At 40.1% G+C, this 20,063-nt stretch overlaps 3 protein-coding genes across 8 annotated transcripts in view; 1 reads left to right on the forward strand and 2 right to left on the reverse strand.

The window, feature by feature from the left end:
* Positions 1-2,281, reverse strand: part of erbin (erbb2 interacting protein) — a 49,910-nt gene extending 47,629 nt beyond the window's left edge. For 4 of the 5 annotated variants that reach the window (XR_013909955.1, XM_026173223.2, XM_026173222.2 and 1 more), the window contains exon 1: positions 1,670-2,281. The gene's annotated coding sequence lies outside the window, so the exon portion shown is untranslated. Of the gene's footprint in view, positions 1-1,569; positions 1,590-1,669 lie in introns of those variants that run through there. The other variant, XM_080303500.1, reaches the window with a different exon arrangement.
* An 823-nt stretch (positions 2,282-3,104) lies between these two features.
* nln (neurolysin (metallopeptidase M3 family)) lies at positions 3,105-10,608 on the reverse strand. The gene is made up of 13 exons (XM_026173226.2): positions 10,399-10,608; positions 9,668-9,915; positions 8,486-8,634; positions 7,988-8,092; positions 7,668-7,770; positions 7,417-7,577; positions 6,617-6,752; positions 5,399-5,765; positions 5,060-5,261; positions 4,785-4,971; positions 4,572-4,700; positions 4,224-4,360; positions 3,105-4,133 (listed from the first exon to the last, which is right to left on the reverse strand). The coding sequence occupies exons 1-13, from the start codon at positions 10,437-10,439 to the stop codon at positions 3,984-3,986; spliced, it is 2,115 nt and encodes a 704-aa protein (XP_026029011.2). The 5' UTR covers positions 10,440-10,608; the 3' UTR covers positions 3,105-3,983.
* On the forward strand, positions 10,608-18,363 carry sgtb (small glutamine rich tetratricopeptide repeat co-chaperone beta). Of its 2 annotated transcripts, none has more exons than XM_026173231.2 (12): positions 10,608-10,699; positions 12,713-12,825; positions 13,141-13,244; positions 13,382-13,457; positions 14,601-14,700; positions 14,934-15,038; positions 15,137-15,275; positions 15,390-15,452; positions 15,853-15,890; positions 15,985-16,068; positions 17,256-17,376; positions 17,514-18,363. In XM_026173231.2, the coding sequence occupies exons 2-11, from the start codon at positions 12,726-12,728 to the stop codon at positions 17,365-17,367; spliced, it is 921 nt and encodes a 306-aa protein (XP_026029016.1). In that variant the 5' UTR covers positions 10,608-10,699; positions 12,713-12,725; the 3' UTR covers positions 17,368-17,376; positions 17,514-18,363. The 2 variants fall into 2 exon arrangements, with proteins under 2 accessions (XP_026029016.1, XP_026029017.1); XM_026173232.2 differs by having other exon boundaries at positions 17,540-18,363.
* The last annotated feature ends 1,700 nt before the right edge of the window (positions 18,364-20,063 follow it).

Consider the following 20,063-nt stretch of genomic DNA (forward strand, 5'->3'; position numbering starts at 1 on the left):
ATAAGGTCTGTTGTAAATGATCACATGAGGAACTTGATAACCAAAATGCCATGACAGGCCTTCAATACCTCCATGAAACCAGTGTACTGTAAGAATACTATACACACTTCTGTTAGTGATATACAAAATACTCAATACACAGCTTCTCCCAATGAGTGGAACTGTATCTACAAGAATACAAAATTAGTGTACACAAACACCTTTGGGAAAACATCCAAAATTCTGGCAATTCTCTGCTTACACTATATATACTTTGAGTCAGTTTCATTACCAATACCTGAATAATCTTCTCCAAACAGCTGAATATCAGCTGGTAGATAAAGGGCCCATAGCATTGACAAGCAGGGGAAGATGGAGCCTAGTCTTTGTTTACATTTTATTACAGCTGGGAGAGCCTTTAAAGACCGATCTGATAAGGTTTCTGTTTGCTTGACTGACAGCTCTAATACCTAATTCAACGGTTCAGTTTTAAATCACCCTGGAAGACATTCATGTGCCAGCCACTGACACCACCTGTGAGATTGAAAAATTCAATTGCAAAACACTGTGCCCGAAATGGACGTATAGTATTGAAAATGAACGTGTAATTGTACCGCAATTGTGTATGTATTCGCACAGTTATGGTTGCAGTAGCCTTTGACACCTCCACGCACGTGAATTTTGAGTTTAAATAATACTTTTCATTAAGTAAAAATCTGTTATCATGACATCCATAGTTAGTATCTCAACTTACTACTAAATATTATCTCTGACAACACTCCACCTGGTTCAGTAAGTTTGTAAAGTTATGTTGTGAAATCTAAGATAATCTACACAGATGCATAAATATCTCCGATTCACCTCTAAACTGTACTTTATAGTCAATTACGTTCCAGTGAGAAGTTGCGGATTTAATCTAGGGCATTTTACTAACGACACTCGATCCCGGTCTTATTGCTTGTCTACCTGAGCGTTGCCTTCATGGTGCCCTGAGACTCAACCTGATTGCATCTCCTGACACCATTTCCCAGAGCGGTGAATGACGAACACTAACAGCAAGTCGACAGGCTAGGACAGACCTGCTGAAATTCCTCAGAGTAGTCCTGAATTTATCCCGGATCTTGACGGGATTAAATTACAGTGGAGTTAAGTGAGGACACTAATCTGATTAATGAAGCGGCGAGAAAATGAAAACGCCAATATGTTGATAAGTATGGCGCGCTAATCCGTCCTATACGGTGTAGGCGCAACAAAAGATGCGAGTGTTGCTATTGCGGTGCAGTTATTAATGGCTGGTTTTATGAATAGTATCAACACTTATAGACTGACAGCTTGAAATGTACTACACCGCTTTCTAAAGCGAATAAATTAGTGCCAAGCGAGCTACATCGCAAAGGGGCAAAAGCATATGATGCGAAACCTTCCGAAAACACAGCTGCTCAAGTCTGTTAATACAGTCCAAAACCTGTTGTTTTAAACCAACAATGCTCTCACAGCCATTACTAAACTGCAAGCACTGAGACAATACATTATCGTATAGTTCCACATTTAAAATCAACCGCATTAATGCGAGACTTCAAGTGGGACAACCTGAGAATGGGACCTCAGCGATACAACGCTAGAGCTAGCGTTAGCATGCTGTGTGGGGCCCCGCAGAGAAGCAGTAACTTGCGCAAACAAAGACACTTACCTGAGTTACTGTCGGGTCAGCGTCTCATTTAATGATATCCAGCTTATGTGCAGGCTGATACTACCCAACAAACACCTTGAGAAGTGGGCATTAGCTGGTTTCACTGGTTTGCTTCACGGCAGTTCAATTGGGTCTGGCTAGTGTTAGCAGCTAGCTAATATTGCCTTACTTAGAGAGCAACTCGAAGCTGGCCCAGTGCGTACATTCTCCTCAGCGAGCCGCCCTCAAGTTTAACGTTGTCCCTCTCAGTTGTTTTGAGACATAAAAATATTGCCTTGTGGCACTGCCAGACTGACCGACGACGAAGACAAGAGCAAAAATGGTCCTTAACTGATGCAAATTAATGACACAACATTAAAAAAAATCCAAAATGTCCACTACATTCAGCAAGGAAATACAAAAGGCAAAACTGCGAACCACCTCCGGCACAGCGAAACCTTTTCCTCTAAAGTGTGCCGCACCCAGATGTTTTCGCTCATAATTTCCAGGTCTTTGCTCATTTACAATAGGCGCAGCTCTACAGACTGGACCGAAGCTACATTGAGGCTGTGGGGAACAGCACGAAGTGGCGAGTTTCTTCTCTGTGACCTCCGCGGGTACATGGAGAAAGCTGTCCACCAGTAGTCGCCTTTCCAGCCTCACCGAGCCCCGTGGACGACGCTTTCACTATCTCACCCAGACACTACTAGTGATTCCGCTTATCTTCCTCTGTGCATTGACTTATTGACACTGTTTTCCCTTTCAAATAGGCTACAGGATATTCACACAGACTGCAAACACGTATACAAACCAGACCGACAAGGTATTTTATTAACCCATTTACATATAACGTACAAAAAAAGGTGTTTGTACGGTTTGCAGCAGCCTTCGTCGTTCTTGTTATGTCGTGGCGCCCTCTGGCGTAAGTAGAAGTTTTTTGCATTTCACTGGAAATTTAAATTAAATAGAATAATATTGGCCTTTTTTCTAATTATTTTTAATGGAGATTTAAAGATAGCCAAAGATATATCCATTAAAATAGCCAAGTGCCTTTCAAGCGTAGAATTTCCCCCATAATGTTTGAAACTTAAAAACAGGTGTGTTCAATGTAAAAGGCTTGAACAGTCTAACTTCTAGTGTCAACCCTCTAAACGACTTAATGAAATTGTCAGGCCACCAAGAGTAGGTAGCCGATAAATGTAATATTATGACGCAGCAGAAAGAAACAGTTGAAAAGAGGATTTTAACTATATTGTGAATCTAGTAAGGGTATGTTAGCTTCTATGCTTGGATACCTGTAACTAAAGCCTGCTGTTAGTATTTTTGTACCACTGACATAGTATCTGATCACTGCATTGAAGGAAATTCTGACATGTCACAGCTTAAGTGATGGCATAAGTAATGAAATTAATGATGACAATGTATGTTTCCAAAAAGAACTATTGTGGAAACCAGATTATTCATATTCTTTAATATAAAGAAATGTCCATTCTTAATTGCACGAGTGTCAAACATAAGGCCCAGGGGCCAGAATCGTTGGAAGGACTCCAACTCTGCCCACTGGACGGCTTTGGAAAATGTGAAGGGGGGCTTAAATTATGGACATGAGTTCTACAGCAATTCCTACTTATAAATAACTCCACCATGGTCATCCATACAACACCAAAGTAATTATGTAAAAGAAAAACATTTAAATGACAAAAAATAGTTCCCATTTTTCAGTATCTACAATAGAAATGTTTTTTTTCAATGGGTTCATAGTAAGACAAAATAAAGAGAAACAGATAATTTTCTCTGAACTAACAAAAGCTTTCTGCCTTATAATTACAGGACAGTCTTGGCAATGAGCAACCAGAACCTTTTCTGTAAATTTATACATTTCTTACCATTTAAGCCCAAAGAATTGTGCTGGCAGATGCCTTTTATTTCCTACGGCACAATTCTTTTATCATGTAGATAAACTGCACTTCTTGTTCATATATGAAGATATCTGATGGATTTAATGTGTAGTTAAACTTCTTTACCCTGACAGAAAGTTTCACTGGTCTGTCTCCCTTAAGATCAAATGAAGTTGTATGTGGCCCTTGAAATAAAATGAGTTTGACATCCCTGGTTTATTGTTTTAGTAACACCAGGACGAATTAAAAAGGCTGTAAAATACACTGAACATGTCATGACGAGGTCCTGTCGTGATCTACTGTACATTTAAACAAAGGCAGACAGAACTCTAGCGTGAAATCCTGAAGATAGTAATAATACCCCATTTCTCAACTGAAATGTACCTGCATCCAGATATAATATAATAATGACAAAAACAGTTAAAGAGAACATGAGTTTACATTGATGCTTCTTGTGAGTTAACCAGTCCTTTGCATTGGAAAAAAGCATCCTGACACGGCGCACGTCCGAGGAAGGTTTTCACCATGTCCATCCCATCCACAGAGCCCCCAGCTTCCAGTATCACTCTTCTGTACTCTTTTCCAACCTGTGTTTAGGGCATAAATGCACATATAAAGACAGTTTCAAGGAAAATAAGACACATCATTAGAGTGAAATGTTCATCCAGAAAACCAACCTTTGGATTCATAATGCCTTCCTTTTTAAAACGACTGAAGAAAATGTCCATGGAGTAGACTTCGCTCCATAGATAGCTATAGTACTGACCATCATATCCACCAGCTAAGTGGCTAAAACTGGCTGTCATGTTGGTTCCTGCAGAGAGCAGATCTTTGTTACAAATCACTAATACAAACTCCAAAAAAGAAAAATGATATTGTCTATGTGCTTCATACAAAAAACTGAATACAAACTGCTAATGCCCACAGTGGACTGTTTATTATAAAATGTAAATCCTCATCACTGATAGAAAGCTTAATGCAATAATTTCTCAAATATATTCTAAATAGCTGAAGCTAAAGCTGACCTGGTGTAGCAGGAATACCCAGGATGTCCTGGCAGTGCTTTGCAAACACCTCCGCAGTGTCTGCACGTGGGCTGATGTGAAGCGACTGGTCCACCTTACTAAGGACTACCTGACGTAGGTTCATAAGCCCTGAAGTGAACACATCAACAGAGGCTCTTCATTTACACATAAATGTTACACAGACTTTCTTTGTGCAAAGTTTGAGTGTCTGACCAGTGTTAGCAACTCTGGAGGCAATCAGTTTGTCGAGCAGCTCGTCTGGGATGGGGGTGCCATCTTTGTAGTGACGGGACATTCTTCTCAGAGGCTCCTTTTCCCAAACCCAGTTCTCAAGCATTTGAGACGGCACCTCCACAAAGTCTGTCTCCACCATTGTTCCGCTGAATTCTGAAAAAGCGGTCTGACACATACACAGAAAAACTCATTCTTATTCATTAGCACACAGTATACAAATATCACTAACTTCCTGACTGAATATAGCAACTTACATTTGAGCAGATTTCGTGCATGACATGACCAAACTCATGAAAATAGGTCTCCACTTCATGGTGTTGGAGGAGAGAAGGACAATCTTTCCTGGGCTTGGTGAAGTTTGCCACCATGGCTGCAACCGGTAGCCTGCGCTTTCCATCAGGGCCTCCGCAGCCAGGCTGGAGCCCAAAGCAACCTGCGTGGCCATATTTTCCTTCCCTGGTGAAATGTCACAGTCAGGCTGAAGTCTATCACACAGATCAAGAGCTCTGGTCAATGTTAGTGAGCTCACACTTCATAAAAACATCAAACACAGGATCTTGTCTTGTCTCTGAAAAAAATGACACATAATCTACCTTGGATGCAGATCCAGGTAGAACTGACCAATCTCCTCCCCCGTTTCAGTGTCCAGGGCTGAGTACAGCTTGACATTTTCATGCCACACGTCAGCCTGTTCCACCTCTGTGAATGTGAGACCCAGCAGCTCCTGGTAGATACCAAACAGCCCTTCTGTCACCACATCAAGAGGGAAATACTCGATCAGTTTGTCCTTGTCCACAGCAAACTTGCGCTGCTCCACTTGATTCATGTAGTAGGGCAAGTCCCAGGCATTAATCTTCTCATCAAACTGGTAGCCCTTCATCAGGCACTCCCTCTTCTTCAGCGCAAGAATGTATTTCCTCTCTTTGATTCCCACGGGCTTCAGTGCTTCATGGAACTTGTCTATAAAGGCAGAAAAAGAAAACCTCCTTAGTTGTAATGTGAAGCATGCAATTTCTTTGAACCTTTTGCTGTCTACTTTTTAAAGCCCAAATCAAACTAACTCCCTTTGCACACTCAAAAAAAGAAGATGAAAGTTGAGCATTTTTGTAGAGGAAATCTGTTTTAAATCTGCAGATGCTGAATATTCAAAATTTGTTGTTTGCATTGAAAACTATTTCTGCAGCTCTGGGTTCCTGTGTGATATTTTTTTGAGTTTTGGTTCCTGTTTTGATTCTATTTATGTCATTTCTTATGTTTCTATTCTTCTTCTTTCTGTAGTATCCCACTGCTTCCTTGTCTTTGTCTCTTTAGTTAGTTCCCTTGTCTTTCTAATTTACACTTCCTGTTTTTACTGTGGGAAAAACTTTTCCTTGTGCCTCGTGTACTTTAACCTTTTGCTTTTGTTCCTATTCTATGATTTCTTCTTACTGAGCATCTCTCTGTGCGTGTATACAGTCTTGTCTTTTTCCTTTGTTGGATTGGAATTTTAGTGCTTCTTGTGGTCCTTTTGTGGGCTCTGGTTTTTGCGATTAAAGACATGCTTTTAGTTGTTCAACCTGATTACAGCCGATGATTATACTACTAATTATAAAAAGCTGATGTTGTGTAATTTGTCATTAGTAACTGATTACATTTCACCTTGCATATTATGTGACTGCGTGTGGAGCTGCACAGCCATTCATCTGTCCTATTGAGTTTCTTTTCCTACTTTAAGGCAGTTATCAGGAGGCGGGAGAGCTCATCTTAAATGACAGGGAATGTTTCCATGTGGATGTGTGTGCCAGCGAGGTCAGATGTCAAAGAGACCATACCCAGAAAGTCAGACACGTTGCTTGCATTTTTAGCCATGTTAATCTCCAGCACATACTCAGCATGGCTACCGTAACCAAGTAAGCGTGCAACCTTCGCCCGCAGCTGTATCAACTCTTCTAAGATTGCCGTGTTTACCTGGGGGGGAAAAAACGAGAGACGCGGATCAGTGAAATCATTTAGGCTTATTAAAATGAATGATAATGTTTAGGGTTTCCAGCCTGAGTAGATTCTGTGACACATTTGGTAACCAGCAGTAATATGTGGTTTCACTGAGCAGGTTCTCTGGGCTGCAACTTCAGCCCACTAAAGACATGGGATATGCAACATTGCTTGTTTCATTAATGTGCTAAAGTGACAGCAATCGCTGATTGTATCCTTGTATGTCATTTAGACATACGAGCAGGTGACAAATTAAAGGAAAAAGCTTCCCAATGTGGCTTGAGTAGCTACCACAACAACACCGGGGCCTGTTGTCCGCAGCTTTTTATATCACACATTTTCTCATTTCACCTGCACATGTGTATGGATCCATAGCTGTCCAACATCAACATGACTTGTAGTTATTTATTTATTTTAAACTGGAGTGTTTATTGAACCTTCAGAAAACGAAAAAAAAAGAAAGAGTTTGTATCATTTTTGGTATATGAGCATTATTGTTCATAGTATGCTTATCCTAATCAAACAAAAACCTATAAGTGGCCAAAGAATCAGATGGTTAGAGGTCTTAGAAACTCATATATCAAATATGATCCGCTTGGCGTTACAGGGTATAAATATTAATCATCAGCCTGCGGTTTACCTCTTTGCACCTGCTGTTAAACGCCATTTCCATCTTTCTCCTTGTTTCAGGATTATGGCACCTCTTCATCAGTGGATAGTAATGGGGATATTCCAGGGTCACTTTATACCGTCCTTCAGCCGTCTTATCCAGTCCACTGAGAAAAGTGGCAGCTAGCCCACCTGAGCAAGTATGGCACAAGAGAATCAGTGAATACGGTTAAAGCGTGGCTCTCAAGGCAGCGTTTCATGAGTTTCACGTATCAAACACACCTAATTCGTGCTCAGAGAAAATAAGAAATTTGCTCTCCTCGTTCAGATTCTTGTTAAACTCGATGGAGAGTTCACTGATGAGCTTGGAAGTTCTTTTTATTTCCTTAGGAGAGAGAACACAGAGCAAAAGACATCACAGAGATTTTAATTTTTTACTATCTAATAAGATAAGCAAAGATTTACAGGCACTTTCTATGTGATTCTATTTGCTTACTTCTTCGTTTCAATTATGAAACACTGGAATTAATCTCTAAACTCTTTTAACCTGTAACTTTAACAAACGACTTCCATATTAATAATCAGATCACACATTACATTACCTCTTGTATATCTTTAGACAGGTGCAATCCTTTCCTCTGGCCCAGTGTAACAAGTCTGTCCAGGAATCTTTTTTCCTCAGCTGAAAGGTTGTCTTTCTGTTTATTCTACCAAAACACAATCATAACACTAAACATCTTCTCATACAGGTAGAATAGCAGGCATTCTGCTAAATTTATTCACCTATTTATATATTGCATGCCAGGGAGCCAGCACAGCATGAAATAACATATGGCACTGGCTGCCACTGATCAGATGAGATTACATTTCATTTCCAGGCTATTAAGAACCAGTAGTCCTTGCGCCTCTATGATCTGTTGGCCTCTGGCTGACATGAAGTGTGAAAAAAGTTTAAGATTTTCTTAAATGCAGCCAATCCTCACACACTAGCCTTATGATTAAGACTGCTTTAACACGTCATTATCTGTGTGGCCTCATAAAGTTATCAGTTTTTACAAAAGTCCTCACTTTACTTGAAGTGAATGTGGCTCGAGTCATACCTGCAAGGCAGTGATTCGTTTGAACACATCTTCCCGCATGTTTATCTCCACGTCCAACTCAGACAGTCTCTTGTCAGCTTCGGTGCTTGCTGATCGCAGCTCCTTAGAAGGACAAACATACTGAGGGAAGGCGAGAACGTGGTGTGATGCTAAGGGAGCAAAGCAAAAAAAAAAAAAAAAAGCAACGGTGAACGTTACAAAAATAATAGAACAATAAAAAACAACAACAAGAACAACATTTTATGCAAGAATTCAAATCCATGAATAGGTTGGTTTCTATTCAGCTAAAAGCCTTTGTACTCCTTCCTAATGAAGACAAAAAATAGAAGAGAATACCTAAATTAGATTTCTGATAATGGTACATACTTTAAGGGCGTAAAATATTCCAATATCAATTAATTTTTAAAAAAATGTGTAAACACATATACATGCCAGAGTGACGTAGTAGCTCATCAGGTTCATGATCAATCACAGTTTGCATGTTACTGCCTGTAAACCCACAAACGTGACCTTGACTTTGAGCACAAATTGGGTGAAGCTCTATTAGCTGACCATTGCATGTAACTTTGAATACTGTGGGAGCAGTAATCATTCATGTGAGCTATGGATGGATGGATGGATGCCTCGCCATTATATAAACTCATCAGGCCTTGGATAGGAAATGTCACTAATTAGTTCAGGAAGTGTAACAGGAAGACACAACTTGACTCCACACCACAGTCTGCTCAGGTGTGATGCTACTCTTATGCTGCAGACAGTGCTAGGAGTAATGTAAGCAAAGAAATTGCTGCAAGAAGTAAAGAATCTTCACATGTGCAGCATAACTCCCTGTGATATCACCGATACCCGATGCATTTTACCTGCCAATACCCTGATACAGAGTCCATGTAATGTGCAGTACTTTGCATGTTAAATTATTTATATATATATATATATATGTGTGTGTGTGTGTGTGTGTGTGTGTGTACTTGTCTGGGATCATTTTCCCTGTAAAGATGGATCCACACTGACTGACTCAGTTGAAAGTGAAGGGATCAGGAAACATGCTCTCCATTGTCCTAGTATAGCTTACTGATGTTATTAACATATAGTTAACTTGTGTATACTCATTAGTGGGATTCAAACATTGTTGGGTTTGTTGGTTTCATGGAATTGTAAACCAGAATACACCAGTAGACTTACATGCATAATCCATCTTAGCATTAGCCAAGGTCATCAGGGTGTTTTCAACAGAGACATTTTCTATATTTAGGGATCCAACGTCGTCATAGACCTTCTTTACTCTGGCAATCAAGCTGTCTGTCATAGTCCTGATCTCATCTGGAGACAGGTCCCACCTCAGTGTGTTCCTTGCATGTCCTGCCTGAGCGCAGTGTCTGGCAGACAGCACTGACCCACTAGCGATGGTCATTCTCAGATGTTTACAGACCCTGTAAGAAAACCGGACCTTTTAATACCCACCGCCGCCCCCCAAACGTACAATATTTTCTGTTGCTCCATAGTCAAGAAAACGATCCGCTCGAATAGGTGGTATTAATGTAAGCACTATCTTCATGGACACACTCGACACACTTATTTCCATGTTATAACCGGTGATATTTTTCCTTCATCCATCAGTGTAGAGTTTCATGCCATGGCAGTGCGAGCGGAAGCCTTTCAAACGAAGTTCATAAAAGCGTGGAATAACTGTCAAGCAGCCAAAACGTACAAAACAGCTCAGCTATCCTTAAAGTGCCAATAAGCAGGAGATGACACTTTGTCAATTTAAATTATTTTTAGTTGTGGACCGGTGTCCGTGGAAGCAGAAGAGAGCAATTTAAAGTTGTTGAACGTAGTTTACCAATCTGTCACACATACGTAATAAACAACTTCAATTTAGTGGACTAGTCCATAGTGGACTATGTTTGGCATACCTCAAATGTGCTCGGCAAGCTATAGCTGTTAGCAGATACATGCCAGCAGTATCGTGCGATTTCTTTCAGCAAAAAAAAATATATAATTACATAAAAATAAAAATGAACCCCTTTCTTCCTCCCTTACGGTGGCTCAGTCCCTGTAGTCGCCGCAATGAACGGTATCTCTCCCCGTTTCTCGCGTGGGAACCGCTTCTTATTTCCGTTGTTAACGCGCAGGCGCAGAGGAGGAGGACGCGATCGATCCGACTCGAGCCCTCCTCATGACGCGGTAGCAGCAGACAGCTGGATAAGACCTCAGGTAGGTGGGCGGGAGGGGGACACACACTGAACAGCATCCTTTAATAGAGTGTTATTTTTAATATGACTTCGTGTTGTTTGTAGGGCTCCGAGGATGACCTCTGTTTCCTCTCCTCCTCCTGTTTTCCTGTCTTGTTTTGTTTTTGGGTTGTGATTGTTTTAGCCAGCATCACACAAGCAGCGCGCGAGCCTTGTTTGTCCGGACCGTCAGGGTGTAGGTTTCCTTTAAAGACAAACACCTGCCAGCGCCACTGGCTAAATTATTTATAATTTTATTTTAGCATTTATTTGAAATAAATGTATAAAGTCAGTGCAGTGAATGAAAACACCCATTATGCTATTACATCACAGCTTCTGCATCACTGCATTTACGTGTGTCAACACACGAAGGGAGGAGTAGCTGTGCTAGCTAGACTCAAATGAGCATAATGCTTGGTTTCAGCACGTGATAGACGTATGAGGCAATAGTGTTTGTGTCTGTAGCATCCCGCACTGTGATTCTGTGGCCATGTTTTTATTTTTTTGCCCCAGTTTCCCCACAGACTTTTTGCCTCAGTCCGACTTGGAAAAATCAAGCAGTAACTAGCCTTCTGATGGGCAAGGTTTTTTTTTTTTGTTATAGGCAATAAAATGACACGAAACTGCAGATCGCCAGTATCAGTTGTAGTGCAACTTTGTAGCTGTAGAGATTTACTATCAAAATGCAATGCAGTCGTTTGATATTCTCCTTCACTGCTACAGAGTCCTTAACAAATGCAAGATTACTACTGGCACCCAAAAAATAACCTGGGATAGTTGAGCCCAGGTTTATAATTAGGTCATAACTACTATCTCAGCCTCTTCTAAACCTGAGAATATAAAAAGTAATGTATTGTTGAATAAAAAATGAAATGCATATATTAAAAGCACCAAAAATCTACTCCCTAAGCCAGCTTCTTTGTTTTGAAGTAGTGCCCACTTTTAATAGAGTCACACTGATACTGAATTTTTGCATTGTAATGCCCGTATTGACTTTTTGGGGGTAAAAAATATTCAATAATATAAACATGTAACTCATAAATCAGAAATTAAACTGGAAAAAGTAAAAGGTTATTCTTTATTAATCTTTGTTAAATATTCTACATTATTTATATACTTGTGGCAGAACAGCATCATTCAATAAAATTGTCTGATTGCTATATCAGCCAGAAAATACAGTCTTGAAAAAGAACGTTTTCACTGGACTGTATGCACTCTAGTGAAAAACTAAGTACATGCTGTAATTCAGTAGGTTGTAGAACCACCTTAATGTATAACTGTGTCACTCTCTCACATTGCTGTGGAGGTTTTTTGGCTCAACAAATCAAATAAAAAACAAGCCGAAATCATCAGCCCACCACCAGACAGTTGGTAAAAAGTGTTTGTGCTCATTTTAAATTCGACACTCTGGTCTTGTCTGTCCAAAGGACATTGTCCCAGAAGTCTTGTGGGTTGTTCATGTGCAAGTTTGCAAACTAAAGCTATGCTGCCATGTTCTTTTTAGAGAGAAGAAAATTTCTCATGGCAAGCCTTCCAAAGCATTTTAGTCTTTTTCTAAGTGTACTGTCATTAAATTTACCATTTAAAATGCTTACTGAGCCCTGTAGAGTGTGAGATGTAGCTCTTGGGTATTTTGCCATTTCTCTAAGCATTGCATGGTCTGGCCTTGAGGTGAATACACATCTAAATGCTCCAGACCAGCAAGCTGCAAAAGTTAATCAAGTGCATTTGATAAGTCGCATCTGCCTGCTGCTTACCCTCATAATTCCTATGGAAGCAGTAGGTGTGTACTTCAGAGGACTGCATAGAGTCTGTCTGAGTTTGATTAAATAAGCACAATTACAGTATTTTATACTGACTTATATATCAGTTATGCATTATTTAAGCATGTGTTTGTTATTTTTATTATGAAATGGCACCTCGTGAATTAGTAATTCAGTCACCACTGAGTGGTTTCCTTTCCATTTGATTCCAAACCCCTTCTTGTCTCTACCAGTTTCTAGGTAAAAATGGCTGTGGAAAAGCGCTTGGCATTCTCTATTGTGCAGTTCCTACGAGATCAAACACATTGTGGTACTTTAAATTCTGATGAGCAGGAAAGCCTCGAAGGTAGGTCGACTCACTGCACTTATGCCTTAGAAAGTGTCTGTGCAAACACTGGGCACTCTGCCTTGTCTCATCCATTTCAGAGTTCTGAATCTGCACAAACTGTACATACATTATGTCCCTTTTCTTGATAGTAAGCTAAGGACTGTCAAGGTAGTAAGAAAACATGACCAAAATCAGGCTTTGATAAGCAGTGCAGTTGAAGAGAATTATTCAAATAACTTGCTCTGAGCGTACAGCCAAGTTCTGACTCAACATGATTGTCCAGTTAACTCGAAACTACTCTGTCATATTATGTTGGCTGATTCTCCACCACAGTTGCTATACAGTGCTTGGAGACCACCTTCAAGATCAGCTCCAGTGACTGTCATCTTGCAGTGCCACAGTCACTTAGAGAGATATTCCTCAATGCCCTGCTCAAGGTGGGTAGTGAACACTTTAAAGTACTGTAAAATACATAGTACAATTATGCCGACTTAATTACACCGCTGCTTTTTTGTGTCAAGTCAGAATGTCCTGTGTGTTTATTCACTGACTCTTTTATTTTTCATTTTCACAGAATGACAATCTAACCATACCAGAGAGCTCCCCATCTCCTGAAGACATCGAACGAGCAGAGCTGCTTAAGAATGAAGGTAATCTTGAAACACTTCACATCTGATTACATTAGGTTCATAAATAAATATGGTGAGCTTCTATATTAAATGTTTTGCATCAGCTCTGATGCGCTTCAGTGGACATGTATGCATTATCTTATTTTGTATTATTAGTACTTAATTTATAATTTCCTATTATCACTGTTTTGTTGATCATATTAAACATGGACAAAGTTTGAAATAATCCCTAAACTTCTACCTTTCTGTGTCTGCTCTTGCTTTCTTGTAAATTCATCCTCCACAGGGTTTGGAATGTTTTATTGAATTGTGCTGTCAAATTGTTGTGGGTGGGGACCACACTGATTACATTTATCATCACTGGAGGCATTATGATTAGTTTCAATTCTATTTGTCGAGATGTAAATGATTCTGTAGCAGTGCAAGTTCAGTTGATGTTTCTCAAGTGCATTTGAATCTAATTTTGTGTTATTTTCCTCATTATCTATCATATATACACTGTTAAGGTGATGGAGGCTCATATTAAAAAGGCCTCATTGAGCCAAAAGCTCAGGCTTCATCAGTGCAGTGGGATCCTATTCCTGGCTGTACATGCTGCCAGGAGACTGGAATGTGCTGTCTGGCCTCTGTTGGGTCATAGTGAGGGCTCCAGACACTGGTGGAGGCCTTCCTGCATGTTTCTGTGTCGACATGTTGGCGTCCACTGCCACTTTGTCTTTGCTGTTGGTTGCGGCGACTGGGGGTTTCTGGGCGGGTGTATGGGTGTTTGCTCTCTGATGATTTGGGTGGCCTTGATGGGAGTAGGCGTGTTCTGATGTTTCTGCTGTTTCTCTGTCCTTGCTTGAGTGTTTAGTTTCGGGGTTTTATTCTGGTGGTTGGATGTTGGAGAGGATTATGCATGTATGTTCACAAGTTTAAAAAAGGTGGAGGGTGGTGTTCAGATTTCTGAACCTGTAGCTGGTGGCACATGAAACATGTCAATTTGCTTTCACCTACAAGATTTAAAAACCTGCCAATGCTTTTCTAAAGCTCAAGAAAAGGAAAAAAAGACACATCTATCACCCTAAAGCTGAATTGTCATCCTATTTTTCCATAAGATTGACTGAACCAGTCATGAGCTTTATGTTAACTTTGTTGTTATAACTACACACTTTGTTTCTTTAGGAAACAATCACATGAAGGAGGAGAACTACAGGAGTGCAGTGGAGTGCTACACAAAGGCCATTGATCTGGATCTAAGAAATGCTGTGTACTACTGCAACAGGTATTTACTGAACTGATATTTTACGCTGTTACTTATCTGAACTTAATTTTGTCCCTTAATCATGATTTGCACATTTGTTTAATATAATAGCAGACAGTAGACAAACAAAGCAGAGCCAAATGTGATGTAATGCTTGAACTGTTCGAGAAAGTGCTTGCTGACCGATTCCCTCCCTTTTTCATTACCCACCTGAACACAAACATTACACAGCGCTCTGAATTTATTACTTGCAGGGCTGCAGCTCACAGTAAGCTGGGGAATTATACCGAAGCAACTAGTGACTGTGAGAGAGCCATCGGGATTGATCCGACCTACAGCAAAGCATACGGGAGGATGGGGTTGGGTCATTTACTATTAACAAGTCATTTTGAAATAAACTGCTCTCTCCATAATATTTTCCAAAAATGACTGCTCACTGTTTCCTCTGTGGTTTCAGGTTGGCATTGACAGCTATGAACAAGTATCCAGAGGCAATTACCTACTTCAAGAAAGCTTTGGTATTGGACCCCGAGAATGACACGTACAAATCCAACCTGAAAATCGCAGAGCAGAAGCAGAAAGAAGCAACCAGCCCTGTGAGTAGAAACAAGCCTCTTGCTTTTAATCCTCTCCACATGTGTAGCATAATGTAATTGGGATTAATGTTGATATTTTCTTATTGGACTGTCGTTTACACATCTCTGCCACAGATAGCAGCTGGACTGGGATTTGACATGGCTAGTTTAATCAACAACCCAGCCTTCATCAGCATGGTAAGAGCATGAGTTCTAACAGGCGCAGCTTCCATTCAGGAGCCTCAGGATTGGTTTTATTTTTTACTGGATTAGTCCCATGAGTGATAGTTAGCCTGTTAAACAACCGCAGTAATTGTCTAGTAGAAATGAGAGCCTGACAACCCGAGCTCATTAAATTATGACACACGGGAGCGTGCGTTTGGCCGAGAATGTTTTTTCCGAGCACGCCAGGATTTTATTGCAGCATCAAGGACAAGACACATCTAAATCCGATAGCTGTGTATGCGCATTCAGGCCCCACAGCGCTAGATGGTAGATTGTTCTTCTGACAAAATTGCCAGTGTGATAAAAAATAAATTGCCCTTTTATTATGTACGTGAGAAACACATCAAGAATTGCTGTTGATTTCTCTTTGCAGGCTGCCAGCGTGATGCAGAACCAGCAGGTACAACAGCTGTAAGTTGAACTTTATGCATTTACTTCAGCATTCAAGTGTAGTTTCAAAAGACGAGTCCCACCGTGAACTGACGAACTGTGTCACTGTGCTCAGCATGTCAGGAATGATGTCTAATGCAGTGGGAGGCCCTGCAGCAGGAGTAGGAGGGCTCTCAGACATTTCCAGCTTGATTGAAGCGTAAGTACACTGAATGAAAAATTAAAAGCATTACTTAATTACACCATTATTTAGTTGAGCTAAATGACCTTTTTATATGTACTTTTTATACTGAAAGATGTGGCAGTTTCTTTGTAAAGTCTTTATATTGCATCTCGCTGTAGAGTAATGCGCTGTACAGTTCCCCAGATAAACCATATCAACTTGACACATTCAACAAACCGGATAAAATGTGTTTACTTGTCAGCTGTAGAGAGGATTTAAGGAGAACTTGTTACCTATGAGTGTTTTTTGTGTCAGCTACTGTAGCTACTGATATTGATCTGACTCTTGGCAAGGGACAGCTGGGCAGTAAATTCCCCAAATTGTACCGAGATTTATTTCAACCTTTCTGAAACAATACTTGCAGTTTTGACAATATTGGTTGTAATATTTTATCCCTGTTGCCTTGTCTGGATGTGCAAACCCACTCTGGGGTGTTAAAGTACCTGTTTGCAGATTCTGAATGATTGAAAGGATTTTAAAGCAGGGACAGAAGGCACAGCTGTTAGAGTTGCTACAATCTAACTGATGTGATATTTTCATGTTACAGAATCCTAAACAGACATCACTCATTAACTGGGAACTCGGCATCAAAAAGCTGCACTGCAGTACTGTGCAAAAGCCTCGAGCCACGCCTAATTTCTTTATATTTTGCTTCCAACGAGCCAGACTTTCTTTTAATTTTTAAATTGGTTTTGAGCAGTAGTTCTCCTAAAGGTCTTTGGCTGTGTTTTCACTCATTTTCTTTCCCGTCCTTGTACCTGACCACCTTCAAGCTACTTAACACTGACCTTCAAGCATAAAAAAGATTTGTAGCTCAAGAGGTAAACTAGTGTTGTGTCAACACTCAACAAATAACTTAGGAAAGATTGTTGCTAGCAGCCTGTCACAAAAACACAGAATTTGTTCCCACTTCTTTAGTTAAACATATGAAAGTTGGCAAACATAATACTATAGTACAATAGTATAATACTATTACTATATAGTGTTATAGGGCAGCACAGTGGTGCTGACTTAGTGTGCAATACACATATTGGTACAATATCATACATATTGTGAAGAGACATGACCAGGCAACAGGCATTATTTTTTTTAAGAACAGAACAATTCGTCATGCTGTTCCTGTTCTCGTTGAAAAGAATTCAGCTAAGTTATCTTTCTCTCAGAGGACAACAGTTTGCCCAGCAGATCCAGCAGCAGAACCCAGAGCTCATTGAACAGCTGAGGAACCACATCCGGAGCCGTTCCTTTAGCGGCAGCGCCGAGGAGCACTCATGATCTAGTCAGGTATTTTCTTTTTAAAAAATGTTCTATTCATGTTCTATTTAGGTATTTATTTAATATTTCAAAATCAAACCTGTAGCTAACTAAAAAACAAACTTGGATCATATTTGTTTTATTAACATTTAATGTTTTTATTTCAGCCTCATGATTTTTTTGTTTTTCCAAGGAAGGGCATCCATATGGCGCGATCACAATCTCTACACCCATTTCTTAAAGTCAGGCCCCCGGCATAGCTGGAATAAAGAGACAAGGATGGGGTTTTAGGCACTTTACTGTGACTAAAGGCTCTGGAGTGGAGATATGAGAGCCTGGAGATTGGACCATGAAGTGAAGCATCTCACACATTTAGGACAACACATGTAAACACTAACCATAAAAAAGAGCCACGAATGCATTCAGCCTACCGACAGAATACGAGTAACTATTTTCTTCAGAACTTCTTTCCGTCCTTCAGAGATCATGTTTTCTGTGTGCTGAAATGACCGCCCTCTTCATGTTGTGATTTTAGGGGTTCCTTCTGTCAAGTCATGATAAATGGAGGGTTTGAGAGGAATGTACTTTTACAGCATTGTGGAGAGCACTTCGGCTTTCCCTCATAATAATACACATCGGGTTTATATGATTTGTTTAGTCTTATTTTTGTAGACAGAATGCACTGTACTTGTTTATTGGGTGATGAACACCGTTCGTTCCTGAGACTCACATCAGTGGTTTTCAGTGAGTACTACTTAACTTAATTAAGACAACAGTCTAATTGTATACCAGTGTTTGCCGCCTGCATTATGTTGTTACAGCACTTTAGCTAAAATTAACATCCTAACTTTAAGCCTATTTAATTTCTGATTAACTACTTACAGCATATTCATATTGTTCATTTTGCATGCTGTTGAATCTGGTATTTGAGATCAGATGCTTTATGGAAACACAGGTATGCTAAGGCAGCACATTGTTTTGTCAAACCATATAAATAATAAATGTCTTGAAACGAAACTACTCACATGCGCCTTTATGTCTTTGAATTAATGTCATTATTATATGAAAAGAATCATTGTTTACTGTCAGTGAACCACTTTTTTATTACATGAAGGTAATTACACACATATTCATACTGTGCTATTTTTCAGTGCCTGAGCACTTTTCTTTACAAAACATTTACACACCCAACTTGTAACTCAGGGTTCTGCATCTTGCCCAAGGATACTTCAAGATCAAGTGTTTTGAACTTGATACTGATCGGGTCTGTGAAGTTAACAGAAGGGGGTTAATGTGTTTCAGCTGCTTTGGTGTAAATGAAATTAACAAGTGCACTAGAGAGGCAACAGTGAGACAGTCCCCAAAATAGCAATGGTTCTACAGGTGCAGTTTTTCCACCTCATCTTTTGCCACTGTTTTTTCACTAGTTTTGCATTTTGCTAGGGTCAGTGTTATGACTGGTAGCATGAGGTGATACCTGGACCCTACAGGTAGTCAAACTTGTCCAGGATGCCACATCATCACGTGCCACTGCCAGAAAGATTGCTGTATGCTGCAAGAGCATGGAGGAGATTTCAGAAAACAGGCAGTTATTAGGAAAGCTGTACAGGGCTGTAAAAGGTCCTTAACCCATCAGCAGAAATAGTATCCGCTCCTTTGTGTGAGGAGGAACAGGATGAGTACGGCTATACCCTTGGGCTCATTTTCCACACTATGTGCTTTTTGGTGTTTACACGTTTTCTTCTCTGCAGTAATTTTTCTTTTACTTTAGTTGTGTGACCAAAAATGCTCTCCACCATCACAATTCATGCAAAAGCCAGTGTTTTGCAGAACCTTGTGCTATTGACATAAGCAGCTGAGTCGTGTTCACGTTGTTACAGAACAGACTTTGATACAGTGGCCGTTCAGTGTCAGTGAAATCACGTCAGGCAAGGAAATTAAAGATGAGGACACACTTCAAATCAGCTGTTATTCTGACCAAAGACCATACCAGATTGATCTGCTTCACATAATTTCAAATTAAGTTTTCCTTTTGAGCTCAATAAACTGTTCACTGACAAAGAACTTTAGTTTTTGCAAACAAATACAAGATTTTGTATGAACCACCACTTTTCAAGTTATCCATAGTCATAAAGACCAGAACATCAAGACCCAGACACAGTTACAAGTTTAATAGTCTTTATTAGGAACATGAGAACTTCAACTAGAATTTGGAGTTGGTAAGCAAGAGTAGGATTATTTACAGGGGCCACTCTGAGGACTCTTTGGTAAAGGAGACCCCACAGTGAGTGAGACCTGGAACAGGAAAGTATAGTGATCAAAAAAATGAAGGGAACTTTTTAATCAGAGTACAGCATCGAGTCAGTTGAACTTGTGGGATACTGATGTGATCAGTTAAGTAAGAGAGGCGGTTGTTAATAAGTTTCAGCCGCTTTGGTGTTAAATACAGTAACAGTAGCAGAACTAGAGGGGCAAAAATGAGACACCCCCCAAAACAGGAATGTTTTTTCTTCTTCATCTTTTCTGTTTTATTTATTTATTTTTTTACTAGTTTTGCATTTTGTTAGGATCAGTGTCATTACTGGTAGCATGAGGGGATACCTGGACCCTACAGGTAGTCCAACTTCTCCAGGATGCCACATGAGTGTGTGCCACTGCCAGAAAGTTTGCTGTGTGTCTCCCAGCACAGTCCCAAGACCATGGAGATTCCAGGAAAC

The sequence above is a fragment of the Astatotilapia calliptera genome, chromosome 7 (genome assembly GCF_964374335.1).
Source record: "Astatotilapia calliptera chromosome 7, fAstCal68.1, whole genome shotgun sequence".
NCBI lineage: Eukaryota > Metazoa > Chordata > Actinopteri > Cichliformes > Cichlidae > Astatotilapia > Astatotilapia calliptera.